The following is an 18,768-nucleotide window of genomic DNA, read 5'->3' as shown; positions in this document are numbered from 1 at the left end:
GAAGACCTCTGGTAGCCAAGCAAGCTTCTTTGGTATTGCTTTGAAAATATACAGTGAGCTTCTCTACACCCGATATACAATTGGATCACATACAAATAGAACAAGGTGTGGCAAATCAGAGCTGTGAAAAATCTCATTTCAGTCAGCATAACATCTCTGAACATGACGCTTGTTCTCAAGCTTGTTATGTGAGAAAGTGGAGGCAGAGCAAATGCTGTGGGATCTGTCATTTCATGCCGCTTAATGAACAATTTTCTCCAAGAAGACTCTGAACTTCGACTACATCTATAGCACACTGCATGCCATGTGAAGTGAAAGAAGAAATAAATCTAGCCACGAGATGTCTGAGCAGGTTGTACTTATGAAAAGTGGTGGGTTTGTTTTTGACAAGCACTAAGGAGAAGCAGACAGATGGCCTGCTCAGTATGGGGACTGGCTAGCGTCACTGACCAAGTAGAGAGGCACAGAAGGGAGAGAAAACAAAAACAGGGAAACAAGCTTTTCCTCTATCACGCAAACCAAAAAAAAAAAAAAAAAGTCAGTCACCTGCAGTCAATGCCAGTAACAGTAGGACCCAGGAAAGGGATTTGAGAGCTGAGCCATTAGACCACACTTTGTTTGAAATGTCTACCTGATTGATAGTCTTCCAGAGAAGAGAGATAGGACATTATTCTCAGCCTGCTAGACTCATTTATCAGCCCAGTTCAATATTTACCTGCAATCTCACTGACAGTGGCACATTTTACCAATAGACTGGACTATTGGCTTCATTGACAGCTGGGGTTGTTTGGTATAGATTTAATTGATTGGAAAGACAGTAATACAGAATGATGTATAGACAAGACAGATTTGTGGAGGTTTAACAAGCTGCTGCATTTATTACAGTTGACTGGGCGTTAATCTCACTAAAAAAATCAGGTTAAGTATTAGGAGACTGCACTCAGTCTCACCAGGCTGCATTGTTAAGGGGGAAAAAAAAAAAAAAAAATTCAATTTGCCTTCAGCTCCTTTTCTACTTCTAAATTTTGGGAAATAAAAATGTAGGTGTGCATCAATTATTCACAAAGACAAGCATTAATAATTTGTTCCACTTTGTGGCGATCGGGTCTTGTGTCTCAGTGAATAACCTGCAGCCTGGTCGAGCACACTTTACCCGATACCTGCATGCTTATTTCAGTGCGTTGAGGTTCAGGGCAGTCCTAAGTGTGGCGTTAGTGATAGTGGGGGTTGAGACATTTCTCAGGCTAGACAGGCATTCAGTGAACCGAGAGCTCATTATCGGTCAGCGTACAGCTCACAGCCTGCATCAGGGATGTAGAGGGGCTCAAGCAGCTAAAAGCAGCCCATGCTGTGCCTACTCACCCCACTTAAGGTCTTTATGTTGTGCAGTGCATTCTGGGCCTCCAGTGCAGCTTTTCTTGTATAAAAAGTTACAAAACAGCATCCTGCAGAGTGAAAAAAAACAAAAAACAAAAAAAAAAACAGGGACAAACAATGGGTGGGGGGGGGAGAGACAAAACTGCATTAAAACACAGCACACAGACATTAAATGTATTACCATGGCTGCTGCAGAACAGGAAAGATGCTAAATGGATGAAAGTACTTTCACAACATATCACATTTTAGAAGCACGTGACAGGATATTCTTAGCACCAACTGTTAGATGGTGCACATACACCATGTAGGAGCTGGCAGCGAGGACAAAGGAGTAATGAGACAGCTGAAGGCTGTGACACGGCCAGAGAGTACCACAGGGTTAGATAGCTGTCAGGAGGCACTGATGTGCAGTCGGCAGGTCAACTCAGCCCAGGCCAACACATTACATTAACTATTGCTGCATTACATAAGAATCCAATCCCATACATATGTACATACATATAAACATGAGGCATGAAAACAGCACAAAGAAACAAGAGGGAAGAATCCAATCCCATACATATGTACATACATATAAACATGAGGCATGAAAACAGCACAAAGAAACAAGAGGGAAGAATCCAATCCCATACATATGTACATACACATAAACATGAGGCATGAAAACAGCACAAAGAAACAAGAGGGAGTGGGAGTGAGAGCAAGAAAGAGAAACCGTGGGAGGAGAGAGGTTGTGGGGGAGGGGAATGAAGAAGGGGGAGGGGGGGGGGGGGGGGGGGGGGGGGGGGCAGCTCTCATCCTTCCGTCCCAGTAGACCGCCAGTGGCGTTCCAGCCCGTCAGTTTCACTGGGCTGGGGAAGTGGAGCACTGCAGCGTCTCTGACCTACATAGTGCGTATTATGCTGTTACTGGAGCTCCCAGGCCACGGGGAGGGCTGTTGAACTCTAATATGCATCAAGCTGCACTCTTCTCTCCCTCTCACAACCAGCTGAGCGCTCCCTTTCTCTACTGCTAAGCCCGTTCTCTGATTTACTGGAGCTAAATAAACCATCCGGAGAGGCGTGATAGTCATCAGATGATTTTTTCATGACCTGCAGTAGACATGACCTAAAAAACTACCGCAAATCTGGTGGCTTGCCAATAGATCTGCACTAAGTAAACAAGCAAAAATGGAAGTGGGATTACAGCACTTTCAAACAAACAAAAACAAAAGCAACATGATTATATAAGAGTGGATTGGAGGGTGGCATTATGTGGCATACAAATAAACAGCAGCCACATCATTGATAAAACTGCAGTAGGACTACGAACTACTATGAGAGGAGACCTACAGTGAAACTGAGTATGGGTGAACTCATCAGCCTCCCAAATGAACTGCACAGTGTTGGGTGTATATTTACACACACACACACACACACACACACACACACACACACACACACACACACACACACACAGAGCATTATAAGAACCCTGGGGACTTTCTGGCACATCTGCAAACACTCGCAGGATTATTTGGTGTTGTTACATCTGTTTAAAGGCCCTTATCATGGGAATTCAAACGCTCTCCTGGTGGCATGCTGTGTTGCAGTTTTGGCCTTGACACACTAAAGCAAGGGTGTGAAACTCATTTTAGTTAATGGGCCACACATAACTCAATTTGATCTCAAGTGGGCCAGACCAGTAAACGAAATGCATTAGAACCTGCATCTTTTAATGCAAATGAGTTAACATTCATATTTAATAGGCCAACTATTCAAAAAAATAAATAAATAAATTATATACACACACACACACACAGACACGGGCTGCAATGATTCATTTACGTAAATCGATGACGTTGACTACAAAAATTTGTCCACATGGAATTTCATCGAAGCGTCGTACTTTTAAACCCATCCATCTATTTTGTTCCACTTATGTGATTTTGTAATTGCAATACACTACAGGAAGATATGGGGGCAGTATCTGGTTAAGTGATGATGTAGAATTCCATTTCCGGGTCCAAACTGTCACATGATCAATATGCTGCAATGCTGTGTCGCTGGTTGTTTTAACAGATCCGATTTGAAAAAGAAAAAAAAGAAAAAAAAAAAAAAAAAAAAAAAAACACACACACACACACACACACACACCTGTCATTTTACCGATGAGAAATAGAAGCGGAAATGGTTGTAACATACCTTATCAACTGCAACCATCTTTAATAGTGAACAGTTATTGGTTATGCCATTGCTGTTTATTTTGGAGCATTTGGACCCGGAAATGACGTCAGACTTAAAGACCGGATTTCCTCCATTGTCTGCCAGCAACAACAATACCAACAAAGAAGAAAGTAACAGAACAGCTAACGCTAGTGGGACAGAGAGGAGGGTGGAGAAAATTAAAGAAAATGGAGACAGACTGTCAAAGATGTGGGAGCATTTGACAGCTGTGACGTCAGCTCTGGATGGGTACGTTAGTGCGTCATTGATACCTGTTAATGTTTGTACAGTAATATTTCTGTTAGTTTACCTGTCGGAAACAAGCTCTCATGGATAATGTTCGCTAAGCACCGCCATTTCAATTATGTTAGCTAACAAGTGAAGGACAATAGGAGCAGCTACGTTGGCTCCCATTTTTTTCCCTCATATTAATATCAGCGTTCATTCTGAATAGTAAACCTCTGTATGAACTGAATCATCTGTAAACCTTTCAGCCGTTTTGGATGGAAAAATCTTTGATTTCATTTGAAGCCTTATTTGAACTTTTGGACAGAGGCCATTTTTATTTTTGTTTTTTTCCCAAGATGGCGCCACGGTAGGCAGCCTGTTACTGCAGCTCCCAGGTTACTTCCCTTTTTCTTGTATTTTAAGGTTTTCTTTCAGACTCTTAGTTTCGTAGTTATATCGGATATCAAACCCGCCATGGACCTGCAAAGTTTCATTAGAGTAGTGGCATTCCTTATACTCTTTTTGGGACTTTTCACCACTTCATCTGGAGAACCAGTGAGCCACTCTATTGTTTACAGCCGGGATCAGCTGTTAGCCCTGCGCAACAGGAGCGTACTCCCGGAGGAGAGACCCGAGATTCCGAAGGAATTACGGCGTCGGAGGAGGGGATGCAGAGCTGGAGCGAAGTACCGGGAGAGGAGGAGACGGTACAAACCGAGCATTCCATCTATTCTCATGGGCAACGTAAGATCTTTACCCAACAAGATGGAAGAGCTGACGGCGCTAACCAGACTGCAGTGGGAGTACCAGCAGAGCAGCCTCCTGCTGTTCACGGAGACTTGGCTCACGGATCACACACACCGGACTCCATCGTAACATTGGAGGACTTTGAGCTGGTGAGAGCCCACCGGAGCATGGGGGAGAGTGGTAAGAGGAGAGGTGGGGGACTGGCGATGTACGTTAATGAGAGATGGTGTAACCCAGGACACATCACTGTGAAGGAGCAGCGCTGTACCAAAGACATGGAACTGTTAGCGGTTAGCGTTCGGCCATACCACCTGGCCCGGGAGTTTTCACATGTTATTGTGTTAACTGTTTACATCCCGCCGTCGGCCAACGCTACAGCAGCCTGTGAGGACATCCACACCACCGTCTCTCAGTTACAGACGGCACATCCGCAGTCCCTGATTATCATCTCTGGGGACTTCAACCATGCCTCACCTTCTTCCACTCTCCCTAACTTCACCCAATATGTTGACTGCCACACAAGAGACAATAAAACTCTAGACCTGCTGTTTGCTAACACAAAGGAGGCTTAACAGCTCATCACCTCTACCCCCGCTTGGCCACTCAGACCACAACCCGGTCATTCTTCACCCCACCTACACCCCCACTGTGAAGAAGAAACCCCCCACCAAGAAGACAATAAGACTGTGGTCTGAGGACTGCAGTGAGGCCCTGAGAGACTGTTTTGAATCTACAGACTGGCAGGAACTCTGCAGGCCTCACGATGAGGACATTGACGCCCTCACCCACTGCATCACAGACTACATGAACTTCTGTGTGGAGAACACTGTGCCAACCAAGAAGGTACGGTGCTTCTCCAACAATAAACCTTCAGATCTGGAGACAAGGAGCAACTGAGGAGAGTGCAAAAGGATGTGAAACACAAGATCCGGAGAGGCAAAGAGAGCTTCAGGAGGAAGATGGAGGAACAGCTCCAACATAAAGTCCAAGAAGTCTGGAGAAACATGAAAAAAAATCTCTGGCCACTTCGAGGACAATGGAGGAGCCACAGTGTCTGCTGACCTGGGGTGGGCTAACGACCTGAACCTGTTTTTCAATAGATTTGACTCTGGGTCGTTGACCACCTCCCCCACCCCTCAGCTCCCATCTGCCCCCTCCGTATGCTGACCCCCCTCTCTCCTGGTGTAGTGCTATCATTGCCTGCACTCTCCTCACCCTCACCCACAGCGGAGCCAGCCCCATCACCCACCCCAACCCAGCCTCACATCCACCTCACAGCTGATCAGGTGAGAAGTCAGCTCAGAAAGACGAAGATCAGGAAGGCAGCGGGTCCAGATGGAATCAGCCCCAGACTGCTCAGGGACTGTGCAGACCAGCTCTGTCAGGTGGTACTGCATATCTTCAACCTGAGCCTGAATCTGGAGAGGGTTCCTGAACTGTGGAAGACTTCCTGCATAGTTCCAGTGCCAAAGATCACACAGCCCAGGGAGTCCAACCACTACAGACCTGTGGCCCTGACTTCTCACCTGATGAAGACCATGAAGAGGCTCATCCTTCATCACCTCCGCCCACTGGTGAGCTCAGCGCTGGACCCCCTGCAGTTTGCCTACCAGCCCGGCATTGGGGTGGACGATGCCGTCATCTACCTGCTGCACAGATCCCTCTCTCACCTGGAGCAGGCAGGAAACACTGTGAGGGTCATGTTCTTTGACTTCTCCAGTGCTTTCAACACCATCCAGCCTGCACTACTGAGAGGGAAGATGGAGGGAGCCAGAGTAGACAGTCAGCTGACGGCATGGACCATCGACTATCTCACCAACAGACCACAGTATGTGAGGTGCCATGACTGTATGTCTGATGTGGTAGTCTGCAGCACAGGGGCACCACAGGGCACGGTCCTCTCACCCTTTCTGTTCAGTCTGTACACCTCAGACTTCAGGTACAACTCGGATCACTGCCACCTACAGAAGTTCTCAGATGATACGGCCATCATTGGATGTGTATCAGATGGGAACGACCAGGAATACAGGGGTGTCATCAGTGACTTTGTCGGCTGGTGTGAGAACAACGCACTCCAAATCAACGCCAGCAAGACGAAGGAGATGATCATAGACTTCAGGAGGAAGCCACCCCCTACAGCACCGGTGAACATCCAGGGAAAGGATATTGAGACAATGGTCTCCTAAAAATACCTGGGTGTTCATCTCAATAACAAGTTGGACTGGACTACAAACACAGACGTCCTGTATAAGAAGGGCCAGAGTCGACTCCACCTGCTGAGGAGACTGAGGTCCTTTGGTGTCTGCAGGACTCTGTTAAAGACCTTTTGTGACACAGTGGTAGCATCTGCCCTTTTCTATGCAGTGGCCTGCTGGGGGGGTGGATGCACCGAAAGTGACAGGAGCAGGAACGACAAACTGGTGCGGAGGTCTAGCTCTGTGTTGGGATGTCCTCTGGAGTCTGTGATGGTGATGGGTGAGAGGAGGATGTTAGCAAAGCTGACATCCATCATGAACAACCCCCATCACCCTCTGCATGAGACCGTGGGTGAGCTGAGCAGCTCCTTCAGTCAGAGACTGAAACATCCTCGCTGCAGGAAGGAGCGCTTTCGCAGGTCATTCATCCCAACAGCAGTTAGACTGTACAACACTTCATAATGTCTTGAGTCACTTGGACAATTTACCTCCTCTGCCATCACTTTATCCATACAGTCCAGATACATTTTATTTATTACACTCACCCATATAATGCATACCGTGTATGCTGTGTACCTTACCGGCTACAAATGTATATAATATTTTGATATCTGTATATAGTGTTTTGATGTGTATGTATATGTACATGTGTGTATTGACTATATATTTTCTGTATATAGTGCTTATGTATATGTGTATAGTGTTTTTCTATTTTATTTTATTCTATTCTATTTTTAGTTTTCTGTACTGAGCTGCTGTAATGCGCAAATTTCCCCGTCGTGGGATCATTAAAGTTTTATCTTATCTTATCTTTATTTATTTGCACATTATATTTTCATTTAAAAATAAAAACTGCATTTACTTTAATATACATTTTTATTTGATATTTATTGTGATGTCACATTAATGTTAAAAATACATTTGACTAGTTTCAAACTCGTATTTTCATGGGTCATTATTTTAATTGTGAGAAGAGAACAAGGTGATGTTAACTGGTAGGCAGGCTTGAACAGGTGAGTTAAGACTGAAATAATTGTTGACTAACCAATACCAAAAATGACATAATTCGACTACCAAAATAATCTTTAGTTGCAGCCCTACTACCAACAATGGTTGACCAGAGACCTTCAAAGCGAAACACCTCACGACAGATGGCACAGCATCCAGCTTGGATTATCAGGGCTGTGACTGGTAGCACAAAAATGGCTCCTTTTAGACTCAAGTCCAACATCAAGTGTAGTCCCACCAGATTAAAAGCCAAATGTGGATTAGCACCTTTAGCTACAGCAAGTCATTCAACCATCAAGGAAACTGAGATTTGGGTGACCCAGGACAGTTACATCAGGCAAACTGACGTTACTTTATTCACCTGCAGTTAGTTATGGGAGACTGAGCACTTCCAGTGGCACTTTGCAGTTCTCTGCAGACAGCAGGCTTCCACTTCACCGTCTCCTCTAATTGCAGCCTAAACGGAATCGCTCAACTCAAGCACCATTTCTAAGGTGAGCGCATCAATGGATGTCTTAATGGAAAATTGCAGTCAAGTAACACTTCCTTTGTACAATGCTGCTTTAGAAGGAGGATGACAAAGGAAAAACAAAGTATGTATATGTGTGTGTGTGTGTGTGTATATATATATATATATATATATATATATATAAAAACAAAAAAGACTACTACATCACCTCATATGTAAGCACAAACAAAGCTGCAGTGCGTGTGCAGACAGGTAATACATTGCCTAAAGGGGTCACGCTAAAATGAGGCAATAAAGGGGTTTCTGCATTCTGCCTGCTCACTAAAAGCAAGGCCAATATAGTCAGATGACAGAAGTGGCCATATCAAAAGTCCTTCCCTGGTTCATACTAAACCAACCAGTGTTATACTTTATTATATAAACGTAAACAAAGTCAGTTTATTGTGTAATTATCAATTTTCACTTTCAATTAAACAAATGACCATGTCCCATCTCAAGTTATGAAACCTCAGCGTCTTCGTTGGGGATTCAGTTACCCATGTTTTTTCTACTTCTGATATGATATTAAGGATACCTCTCAGTAACAAGTATGAATCAAATTGACAAGAAGTTGTTACCATACAAGCAATGAAAGATTTCCAACAAGTTTTATGAAAAAACAAAACAAAAAACAATGCCCATCTAGCTTCTCCCTTATATTCAGCCATAGAGACGTTATATAGGGGTAGTGGAAGTGAACGAGCAAGAGAAAAACCTAAGTATAATCTACTTTTCAGTGGTGCCGCCTCACTTAAACATATTTTGCAGGGCACGCCTCAAATACCTCCAGACTGTTGCCTCTGTGGGATGGTAGAAGAAATTACACACAGACTGTACCTTTGCTCTGAGGAGGATTCTGAGTGCGATCACGGAGGATGTTGATCTGGTGCACGGCTCCAAAGGGCTCAAATAGCTCTTTAAGTTCTGTTTCTGACCAGGAACGCGGGATCTGTCCCACAAACATCTTTATGGAGTCAGGGTCTGGCTGGTCCAAATGCTCCAGCGACCCATTCATCTTGCTGCCGCTGCCGTTGCTAAAACAAAAAAAAAAAAAATACAATTTGCAATCAGTATGCCAGAATTAAAAAAAAAAAAATTTCATAATCTGTGTTAATGTTCACATCATTTCATTGGAGGCAGCTAATGCTGCTTCAACAAGACAGCAAAAAGCACAGGAACACTACATCTGCAGACCAAAGACAGGCTCAGGGGTTAACTTCCATTAGGTGGTTTAGAAGGGCTTTCACTGCATGTGAGGACTGTCCTGTTTGGCAGCTTACAAACAACAGTTTCACCTCATGTTTGTGTTTACCTTGGGTTGCATAATGATAAAATCTAATGCAAATTTTAGATTCACAGAAAGCCCCAGGCAAAAGATACGCCTCAACAAGTTATTCATCCAGTGAAAGACGGTCACACGCTGCAACCAGTAGTTCAGGAAGATTTGAGAGGAGGAAAAAACAAAACAACAAAAAAAAAAAAAAAAAAACTCCACTGTAATGGAATTCTTTCAGAAGATGAAGTTACAAATACACAGAATCAGTTATTCTCAAAAGTGAAATCAGGACTGTTTGCTGAAGGGGTGGGGGTACACAAACTTGTCATTTCCCAGACTCTCAAACTGAAAGGTTGACAGAATGCATGTTTTCCTGAGAAATTGCAGTTCATATGTTTATACTGATTTTCAGAAAATGATCATTGAATCCCCCCACCCACACACACACGCTCTATGGCTGCAGACTTGACAGAAGTGATAGTATGTGGCAGCCATTTTAATAAATTAAAAAAAAAAAAAAAAAAGACTGCAGATTGATAGGCCTTTTAAAAATGTGACACCATTATCAATTATTTTCAACAGTGACCTAAACATATGTAAACAATACCAATTTGGGATACTGTGTGCCTTTAATATTATGAAGAGACAATGTGCTGTACTGAGTTTTCTGCATTTCAGAATTCCTACCTATAAGTCAAAAGGTTTTGCCGTGTGAGTGTTAAAACACGCGTCTACTCAAGTACAAGCTGAAACAATATATTGTTGACAAGTAATTGCCAGTTTCCTCTGAGAAAAGCCTTAGGGACAAAATCAATACCCACCAGTGTACCTGTGACTACAGCATCTTTGTCTCACTCACACACCGAATCAGACACACAACACTTCCTGACAGGCAGAGGTGCTGGAAATTATGAATGAGGCAACAGCCTTTCACAGGTAAAGAAATAATTTGCAACACAGATGAAGATTTCCAAATCACACTACAGATGTGTAATACTACAAACAAAAGGTCCAAGAATCACAAGTAAAACTCAAGTGGAGACTATGCTATTAGCTTAGCCAAAAACAATTATAAAAGCAACACGGACCAAATGTTTACATTTAAAAAGTTATTTTACACACAAACCTCTGGACACGAGTGATCCATCTCTTGCAAAATGAGCCCAGCCGTTCTGCAGAAACACCAAACTCCTTGAGGGACTTAAATGACATGCTAACAAATCACACTTCTGTTCTTGTTCCTCCTGAAATCCAACTCCACACCTTGAAATTAACCCTTGTCCAACCCCTCTGGAGGTTTTGAATATAGTCAAATGATGAAATAAACATTAAAAGACTACAGTGAAACAAAAGCCTCTCTTCTCCAAAAAAAAAAAAAAAAAAAAAAAAAAAAAGGGTGTGTGTGCCCCCCCTCCCACCAGTTTGTAACAGCTACTCGAAAACAGCACCGCAGAGCTCTAAACCTTCAAGAATCGGTGGTTAGAAGGCAGAGATTTTGCAGTGCATCTCCTCCTAAGGCGCTTTGGCGATGGTACAGAGTAACCTACAGCTTCTTTGGCACAGTAGGGGAACAATCACATATTGTTCCCCCATGCTGGAGAACACTATTCACCGTTCCTCTGCAGCACAATGGACCAAGTCATACAGACGCGCTGGAACACGTCAAAGGCTACATCTGCTAAGGCCACAGAACTCGCTTGTGACACCATTTGTCCATTTTTTGCCAGTGGCATTCCGACGCCATTTTGCCGTAGGCCCTTTAAACAAATCCCACTGCACAGAAGGAGCAAACTCACTGGAAAAAACTGAATTTGTGTCAGACCTCAGAAAACAACATGGAAGGCTGCGTATGACACTTTTACATGTATTAAACTCCCAAAGCCACTGCAACTGTACAGTCTCTTGTGCTATGCAACTATGATAATGCATTCTTTGGGGACGACGCTGACAGATTTTAAATTATATATTCCAAGGGAGTGAAGTTATTCAAGTAAACAAAATATAATGAAACTGCTTCAAATTGTTGTTGCATCACAGTATAACCCATACAAGCTGACAACTGCACAGAAAAACAAAAATACACTAAATGCATCACAGTAGTTCAAACTGAATAAACAACATACGGGAAGGTTTTAGAGCTTTTGAATAAGCAAGCATCCATAGCCTAAAGTAATTTGATATTTTGGGAAATTAACTATGACTGGGCCTGTTAGCTTAAACAACACAGAGGTGGCTGCTGCCAGTTTTAAGTATTTGCATTTGCACGTATAAAAGTGAGTAATGCCAAGCGGTTTAAGTGAGGTTATGTTATGCAGCAGTGCTGTTTTGCCAAATAAAAAAAAGCTGCTGGCATACACCCTGAACAAACAACATGCAGTTGTCAATTTTCAGTTTGTGGAAATGATTTTCAGTGAAATCCATTTGCTGTGGGTCCAGTAGGGTCAGAAGAACTGGGGCATTGAGTAAAGACATGCCACTGTTGGTATTTTTTAAAAACAAGAATTTATCCAAATGCCATAATTACAATTTCATTTGCCTTTATTGTAATTGGGAGCAACACCAGAAATATCAAGACAGACATTCAGAAAGGCTTAGCAGCTTTAATTACTGCTATCAGTCTGACAGCAAAGCTGTTTATACTGTGCTAATCAAGGCTACTCGATTATAGCAAAAATTGCAATCATGATTATCTAACGCTTACAGGACACCACCCTTCTGGGGAGAAGAAAAAGAAGAAAAAAAAAAGAAGGTTTTCTTTAAACCTTGTCATTTACTCAATTTGGGACATGGGCATATCAGAAAGTGGGGTGCTTATAGACCAAACAAGCCCATCCCTGCTAAACTAAATTACTGAACAAAACAGTAATTGCAATTCAAATTTGAGTCACTAAACAGGTATACTGGCAATAAGACTTTATAAAGATACATTTTACAAGCACACCTGTAAGGCGAGCCATCATTTAACATGACCAACAAATGGCCAATGAATTTGCCAGAGCACCTAGAAGTAGACTGTCTATCTTAAGTAGCTAAAAAACTATGTTGTGGACAGAAACAGCTGCGGACACCGCAGACTAGTAGTTATTCCTGTTATACTTTTTTAAAGTCCAAAAGAAACCCAGATAAAGTGTGTAATGCATGCACAGTTTACACATTGCAATCTTATTATTCTCTTAAGGACCAAAACAAAAGTTTTTTCATTGCTGCTGCAATAGGGGGTGGTGGCGGTGGGGGCTGTCAGCCTGCTGCAAAGTTCACAAGATATCTCTCAGTTCTGAAGGTCTTGGCAAACTAAACTTGTTTAATATGCTATGTCACCACAACATTTAAAACAAAGTGATGGGGGATTTCTTTTTTATTTTTTTGGGGGGAGCTGAATATCAGTCAAATTTATCAAGTTCAAAACAGGTCTTACAAGACAAACACTGGGTGTTGCCGACTGTCATGTAGACATCCCAAGCCTCAACAAACAGACCAAAGCTTCCTCAGGTATGTTGTGTGGACAAATTTAACCAAACTGGCAAACGGACAAACTAAAATCCTTGACTGTATACATTTAAATTTCATTTACTGTAGTAAAACATTTAGTTTCATTTTATGTATAGTTTCTATTTTTATTTCCATTAAACAAAAGGTTTTTTACCTCACCCACCAATAGGTGGAGAGAGGTTATGTTTTCAGTCACATTTGTCTGTTAGCAGGATATGAGTGGATTTCAATGAAAATGATATAAGCGCTACAGAGTGGCCTTCCAGTTCAAACGTAGTTTCAGTTTTTAGCTGCATCTATAATAACAGGTTAACCCAGTTATGTTTAATCAAGGACTTGACAACGTATACAAATGCAAACAGACCTGCATAAAAGGTTAAAACACAAAAAAAAAAAAATACTTTAACTGGTTCTGTCAGTACTGCCCAGCTCCACTTCCTGCACAACCTGGCCAGCGTGCTCCCAGACAGCGGTGATCAAGTTTTTTTTGCTGAGTTTCCACAAACAGTCTTGAGATGTGGTAGCTCATTGCACTCCAAGATGCCCTGCAGCAGCTGACAAGTCACCCAAAGCCACAGCAAAAAAAACAGGTGATTTATCTGGACCATGTGTCTGTCCTGTTGGTGAGCTCTGACCGCACAAGTATGCCAACACCACCTTTTGCTGTGCTCATAATAGAAAGCCAGCCAATCTGCCTGGTTATGCTTGTGATTCTGAAAGCTCAGTGCTGTGTGTGGACATTACTCATCCCCAAACCCTCAGGGGTCATAGCAACAACACATGTCACATGATGTTGGAGCCCCCCCCCCCCCCCCCCCCCCCACTTTTTTTTTTTTTTTTTTTTTTAAACCATTGCTAATGGAAAGCAATCTCACTGCCTACTATTATCATTCATGAAAAATAAATACCAGCTAATTACTAGAAATTCACTAATGTTACCTGGTACTTTTAATGTCAACCATCACAATGTTGCTTTAACTAAAAATACTGATCAAGCAAATCTTGCTGGAAACGTGTTACGAATAGCCATGAGTTTCTTCCTTTTTGAGTGACAGACTCATGGCCTGGCAATCAGCAGCATGCAGCTTTAACACATTATTGGGGATAAAATAAAGTCAAGGTTCACACAAAGAACATGCTGCTTCAGAGAAAGAAGAGAAATCAGTCAACTGAAACAGCTGTTTGCTAGTAATATCCTTTAAAAAAAAAAAAAAAAAAATCATGAGCTGCTTTTTCCTTTCAGGAAACCAATGGCCTTATAAGCTGATTCAATGAGACACAGAACGCCTCTAATGCCTCAGTAATATCTCTGACAGCTGTCAAGCACAACATAAAGGCTCTCTCTCCCAGTGCCATTCATTTTCCCTAACACTACAAAAACTGGCAGAATATTCTTTGACAGCTTCAATAAGGTTTCATGAGCCTGGAATGGAAATATCCTCCTGATAGGCTTGAAGATGCAACTTAAAAACTGGCTACAGAAAACAGGATTTACAGAACAGCTGTGTGACCCTTATTTTTAAAAAAAACAAACAAAAAAAAAAAAAAAAACACACACACACACACCACACTACAAATGTCTGTAGCTTCAAGGCAGAAAGCAGAAAAAGGAGGACTGTGTGTCACTTGATTTCCATACCAAGTGGCTGACCTAATCAACACAATGTGGTTCTGATGAGAAAATTATTAAAATATTTTTCCTCCTGGCATTAACTCCAATTCGGCTCAAAATGGCCTAATTTCATTGTTGCATTTCCCCTGATGAATACAGACATGTTCAATCAGCTTCTGAATGGGCTGTGTGTTAACAGACAGCCAGCATCTGATGACAAGGCCCGCCCCATTAGCTACATAATCACACCAAGAGTTCCCGGCGGTTATAGATGGTGTTGCTAAAGTAAAGCTTGCATGAACGAACAGTAAAACGTCCAACTACACAACCTGTGCTCCGTTAGTGCCAGACAGAGCGTCGCCAATTAATCTCGAGTGAAGAGACCAACAGGCAACTAAAAGCATCAATTAAACTCAATCACTTTGCCCAACTGTGCTGACTTAAGGCCCTTTCACACCGGATGCGTTGCGTAAAAACGACACGAAATTCTGAATCTTTCGGATGCGAACCTGTCGTGTAACCTACATACACACCGGACGCGTTGCGTTTTTGCGACTAAATCCTCCTCATATAACGCACGGTGAAAAAAAAAAAAAAATGTAGTCGACATCAAGCGATGATGTAATGAGGCCCTGATGTTTCTAAACAAGAGAAGGAAGAAACAGTTTATGGGTTCATCCAACTCATAAGAAAGCAAATCACCCCGGTTTCAAGTGTTTACACGAGAACGCAAGGCGGTGCGTTTCTGAAACGCTCCACTCTGGACCCCATTTCCGAAACACATCGTTTTCACTCTGTTGTTGTGTAAATGGAAGGCCGAAACGCATCAAAACGACGCTGTTTCAAAATGAAAACGTCTCGTGTAAACGGCACCTGAGGTGTGAATGAATAGTGCATGAAACTGTAAAGCGTCTGAGTGTCTAGAAAAGCGCTATATAAGACTAATGCATTATTATTATTATTATATAAAGGTCTAAATTAATAGAAATCTAAATGACTTCCTATTACTTCTGGCTATTTGATAAACTCAAGTGAGTTTTAATCTTTACTTACCAAAACCCCCATTAAAAAAAAAAAAAAAAAAAAAAAAAAAAAAAAAAGGTTAAATATTTTTCTATCACAGACCTAATAGAATAGAGTAGAATAGAATGCCTTTATTGTCATTATACAGGATGTACAATGAGATTGGAGGGCCACTCCTGTTCAGTGCCATGTAACAGAAAATCAAACTCTCTAAAATAAAAATATTATGAAAATATTATAATCAATATTATAATATAAAATAATTATAATGAGCTTCACTTGGGTGGGGAAGGCCAAAGCCACTTTGGTGGGTAGGGAAAAACCCATCCAACACAAATCTACATGCATATCTAAGAGATATCTGAAATCACTGGTACAGTGCACATCAAACTAAGACCAGAGTAGTCGCAGAATGTGGTCACATCAATTTTAGCGGTTATTTCAGTTCACTCCCACACTCTGCATACAACTAGATTAAAATACTGCAGAACCACGCTGGGAGAGAGGCGCTGATATCCGTCAGGGCCATCGCGCGAGGGATCATAACATGTTAGAACCAAGAAATAACTGCCTTTGTAAATAAATAAAAGAACACTAGTTTTACAGATTAGCATTTCTGATATTGAAGAGCCAAGGTAGCAACATCTAGTCCTACCATTTCAAAAATCAGGAGTGCCGCAGCCAATAACGTGAAATCTTCTGTGGTTCACCCAAACCTTCAATTACAGCTTTAAATGAAAAACAATGCAAACCACTGATGCGTTAACACTGAACGAAAAGCAGTTTTCACTAAAGCAAGATACATATGATTTTTTTTTTTTTAAACTCTATGGAACAAGGCAAACTGTCACCACTGTGCGCCAAAAACCACAAAATAGGGGTGAATGGGTATTTGCGTGAGAAAATATTTCAACTTTTGCGAGAAATTCACTTCATGCTGCATCATGAATGTTCATTAGCTGGGATTCTGCTGACAGAAATGGGAGGACAAGCTCGGAGTGTATGGTTCAAATTCTCTTACATAGACATGAGAAACAAGAAGTGAGCCAAGTGAAGAATGATCGAGATCGTCAGAGGTAGGTATGCAAAAAATTATTATAGCTTTTGGTTCCATTCTTCCCTTTCCTCTGGCTAAGGCCTTTCAAAGTGACTTAATTTACACAAATAATGCAAGGCGAAACTTAACATCACATTTGGCTTGAACATCTTTTGGTGCCACACTTGTAAATTGCACTGATAGGTACTCATTTGAGCACTTTTAATAAGTCCTTTTTGTTTTAAGGATTTATTAAGTTCCTGTGGTAATTTGCTTGTTGATTCTCCATCAAAAGAGTTCCAGACTAAAAACTGGTGAGATAAATATCTAATATGGCCTTGTTCCATTAGCTTTCAGTGCTTTCTATTGTAAATTACTTTTAACTGCAACACCAACTGGCACAACTACTATACCACTGTGGCCCACACTTTGTGAATCACTCATCTAACTGACCATTAACCACATTCAAATAAATTTTGAAACCTGAATACCCACGCAGTGATCGAATATCTGGTTCATAACTCTGTTTAGGGACGAATCTTTTTTCTACAGACCTGCTCATGAACTAAAAAAAACACACACCATTATTGTAATGCATTTCCAGTTAAGTAGTTGCGGAAAACAATCTTGAAACATCACGGCTTTCACTAGTATGTTTTAACCAACATTAACAGGTCCACATGTTATCAGTGCACAATATTGCTGACAGATTTCATAGTTTCAGTCTCAGTTTCACCCCTACACTCCAATTCTACAGACAGTACTTTAAATCAGGGCTTCTAGTTATGCACAAAATTCACACAATGTGGGCACTGATAAATTATAAGCTAATAGTTGATTCACCCAAAGCACAGATACTCAATGCTATGCAAAAGGATCGGTCCAAATGAAGTTTGTTTATTCTTGTGTCCTTAATCTAATCCATTACTCTACCTAATTCCATAGTTTTCTGCTTAAACAGACCTCCACCTCTTCGTTAATCACTTCAGAGCTAACTATTGATAGTGCCATGGACATAGTGGATGATTGTGGTCTTACGCAACTTACTCTCTGTCCCTCAACATCTTTTGTTTGCAAAGCTTGCAGAAGAATTTGCTCAACCTTCGATCACACCACCCCACAATGGAGATAGAGGATCTAATTGAGTGTTTTGTGGCTCCGGGACAGACAAGCCTCAGAGTTACTGTCGTGCTGAGCAAGCAGCCGTAGCCAAAAAAACAAAACAAAAAAAAAACACAGGTGACAATCCGGATCAGAGCACTCGTCCTCATGGCCTTTAACATCTGGCTGCAAGGGCATTCACCCACCAGCACCCCAACAGCAAAGAGAGCAAACAACTGGCCTGAGCAGGCATCAGACTCAGCGCCAAGATCCGAGACTTCACACAGATCAACAACTCCCTGACCACAACAAAAAGGGATCACCGTGACACTTAGCTAACTGACATAGCACTATGGCAGCGTCGGCTGCCAAAGGATCATGCTTAAGCCCCGATAGTCACTCTCGCTGTCAACAATTAGAGAGCCAAATCAATCAACTACAGCTCAGTCTGGATGTAGTCCCTACCTAGCCATATTCACTTAACAGATTAAAAATGGTTTATTTTCCTTTTTTTTTTTTTCCCCCGGGGGGCCGGTACAATATCTGATCAATATCTATAGAGGTAAAATCCTGACCATATTCAAACCTCATTGTCACTTAATTAGCCATTATATCTCAGTATGTCAGTTTATAAAACACTGCACTAAACACTGCTGAATGTAAATACATGCAGTTTACTGCTACTTAATGTGTAGTGTTTTTAATTGGGCAAAAAAATACAATTAATTTAGGAATAGAAGCAAGAGTTACTTGTTTAATCTTTAGGTAAATTTTTTTTGTAGTGTACAGTAAAGCAAATAAATAAAGGATAGCATGATTAAAACATTCAAATAATCCTTGTTCAGTTGCTGAATTTCCTCATTTGTGAGACCATGAAATAACAGCCATTTTGTTGCAAACTAGAGAAAGCACTGTTGGAATTGCAAACATTGAAATTTTTAAAAGCAGGCTATTTTTTTTTTTT

At 41.7% G+C, this 18,768-nt stretch overlaps 1 protein-coding gene across 3 annotated transcripts in view; it reads right to left on the bottom strand.

The window, feature by feature from the left end:
* The window catches only part of LOC115781692 (CUGBP Elav-like family member 2), a 32,393-nt gene that overhangs the window by 9,759 nt on the left and 3,866 nt on the right, over positions 1 to 18,768 (bottom strand). For all 3 annotated transcript variants that reach the window (XM_030731496.1, XM_030731495.1, XM_030731497.1), the window contains exons 2-3: positions 9,105 to 9,301; positions 1,363 to 1,445 (exon numbers count right to left, since the gene is read on the bottom strand). In XM_030731496.1, coding sequence (XP_030587356.1) covers positions 1,363 to 1,445; positions 9,105 to 9,301 — 280 coding nt within the window. The remainder of the gene's footprint in view (positions 1 to 1,362; positions 1,446 to 9,104; positions 9,302 to 18,768) is intronic.

This window comes from Archocentrus centrarchus, chromosome 6 (genome assembly GCF_007364275.1).
Source record: "Archocentrus centrarchus isolate MPI-CPG fArcCen1 chromosome 6, fArcCen1, whole genome shotgun sequence".
In the NCBI taxonomy this organism is placed as follows: Eukaryota; Metazoa; Chordata; class Actinopteri; order Cichliformes; family Cichlidae; genus Archocentrus; species Archocentrus centrarchus.
Note: the sequence above shows the minus strand (reverse complement) of the source record. Positions and strands in the feature narration are given on the sequence as shown.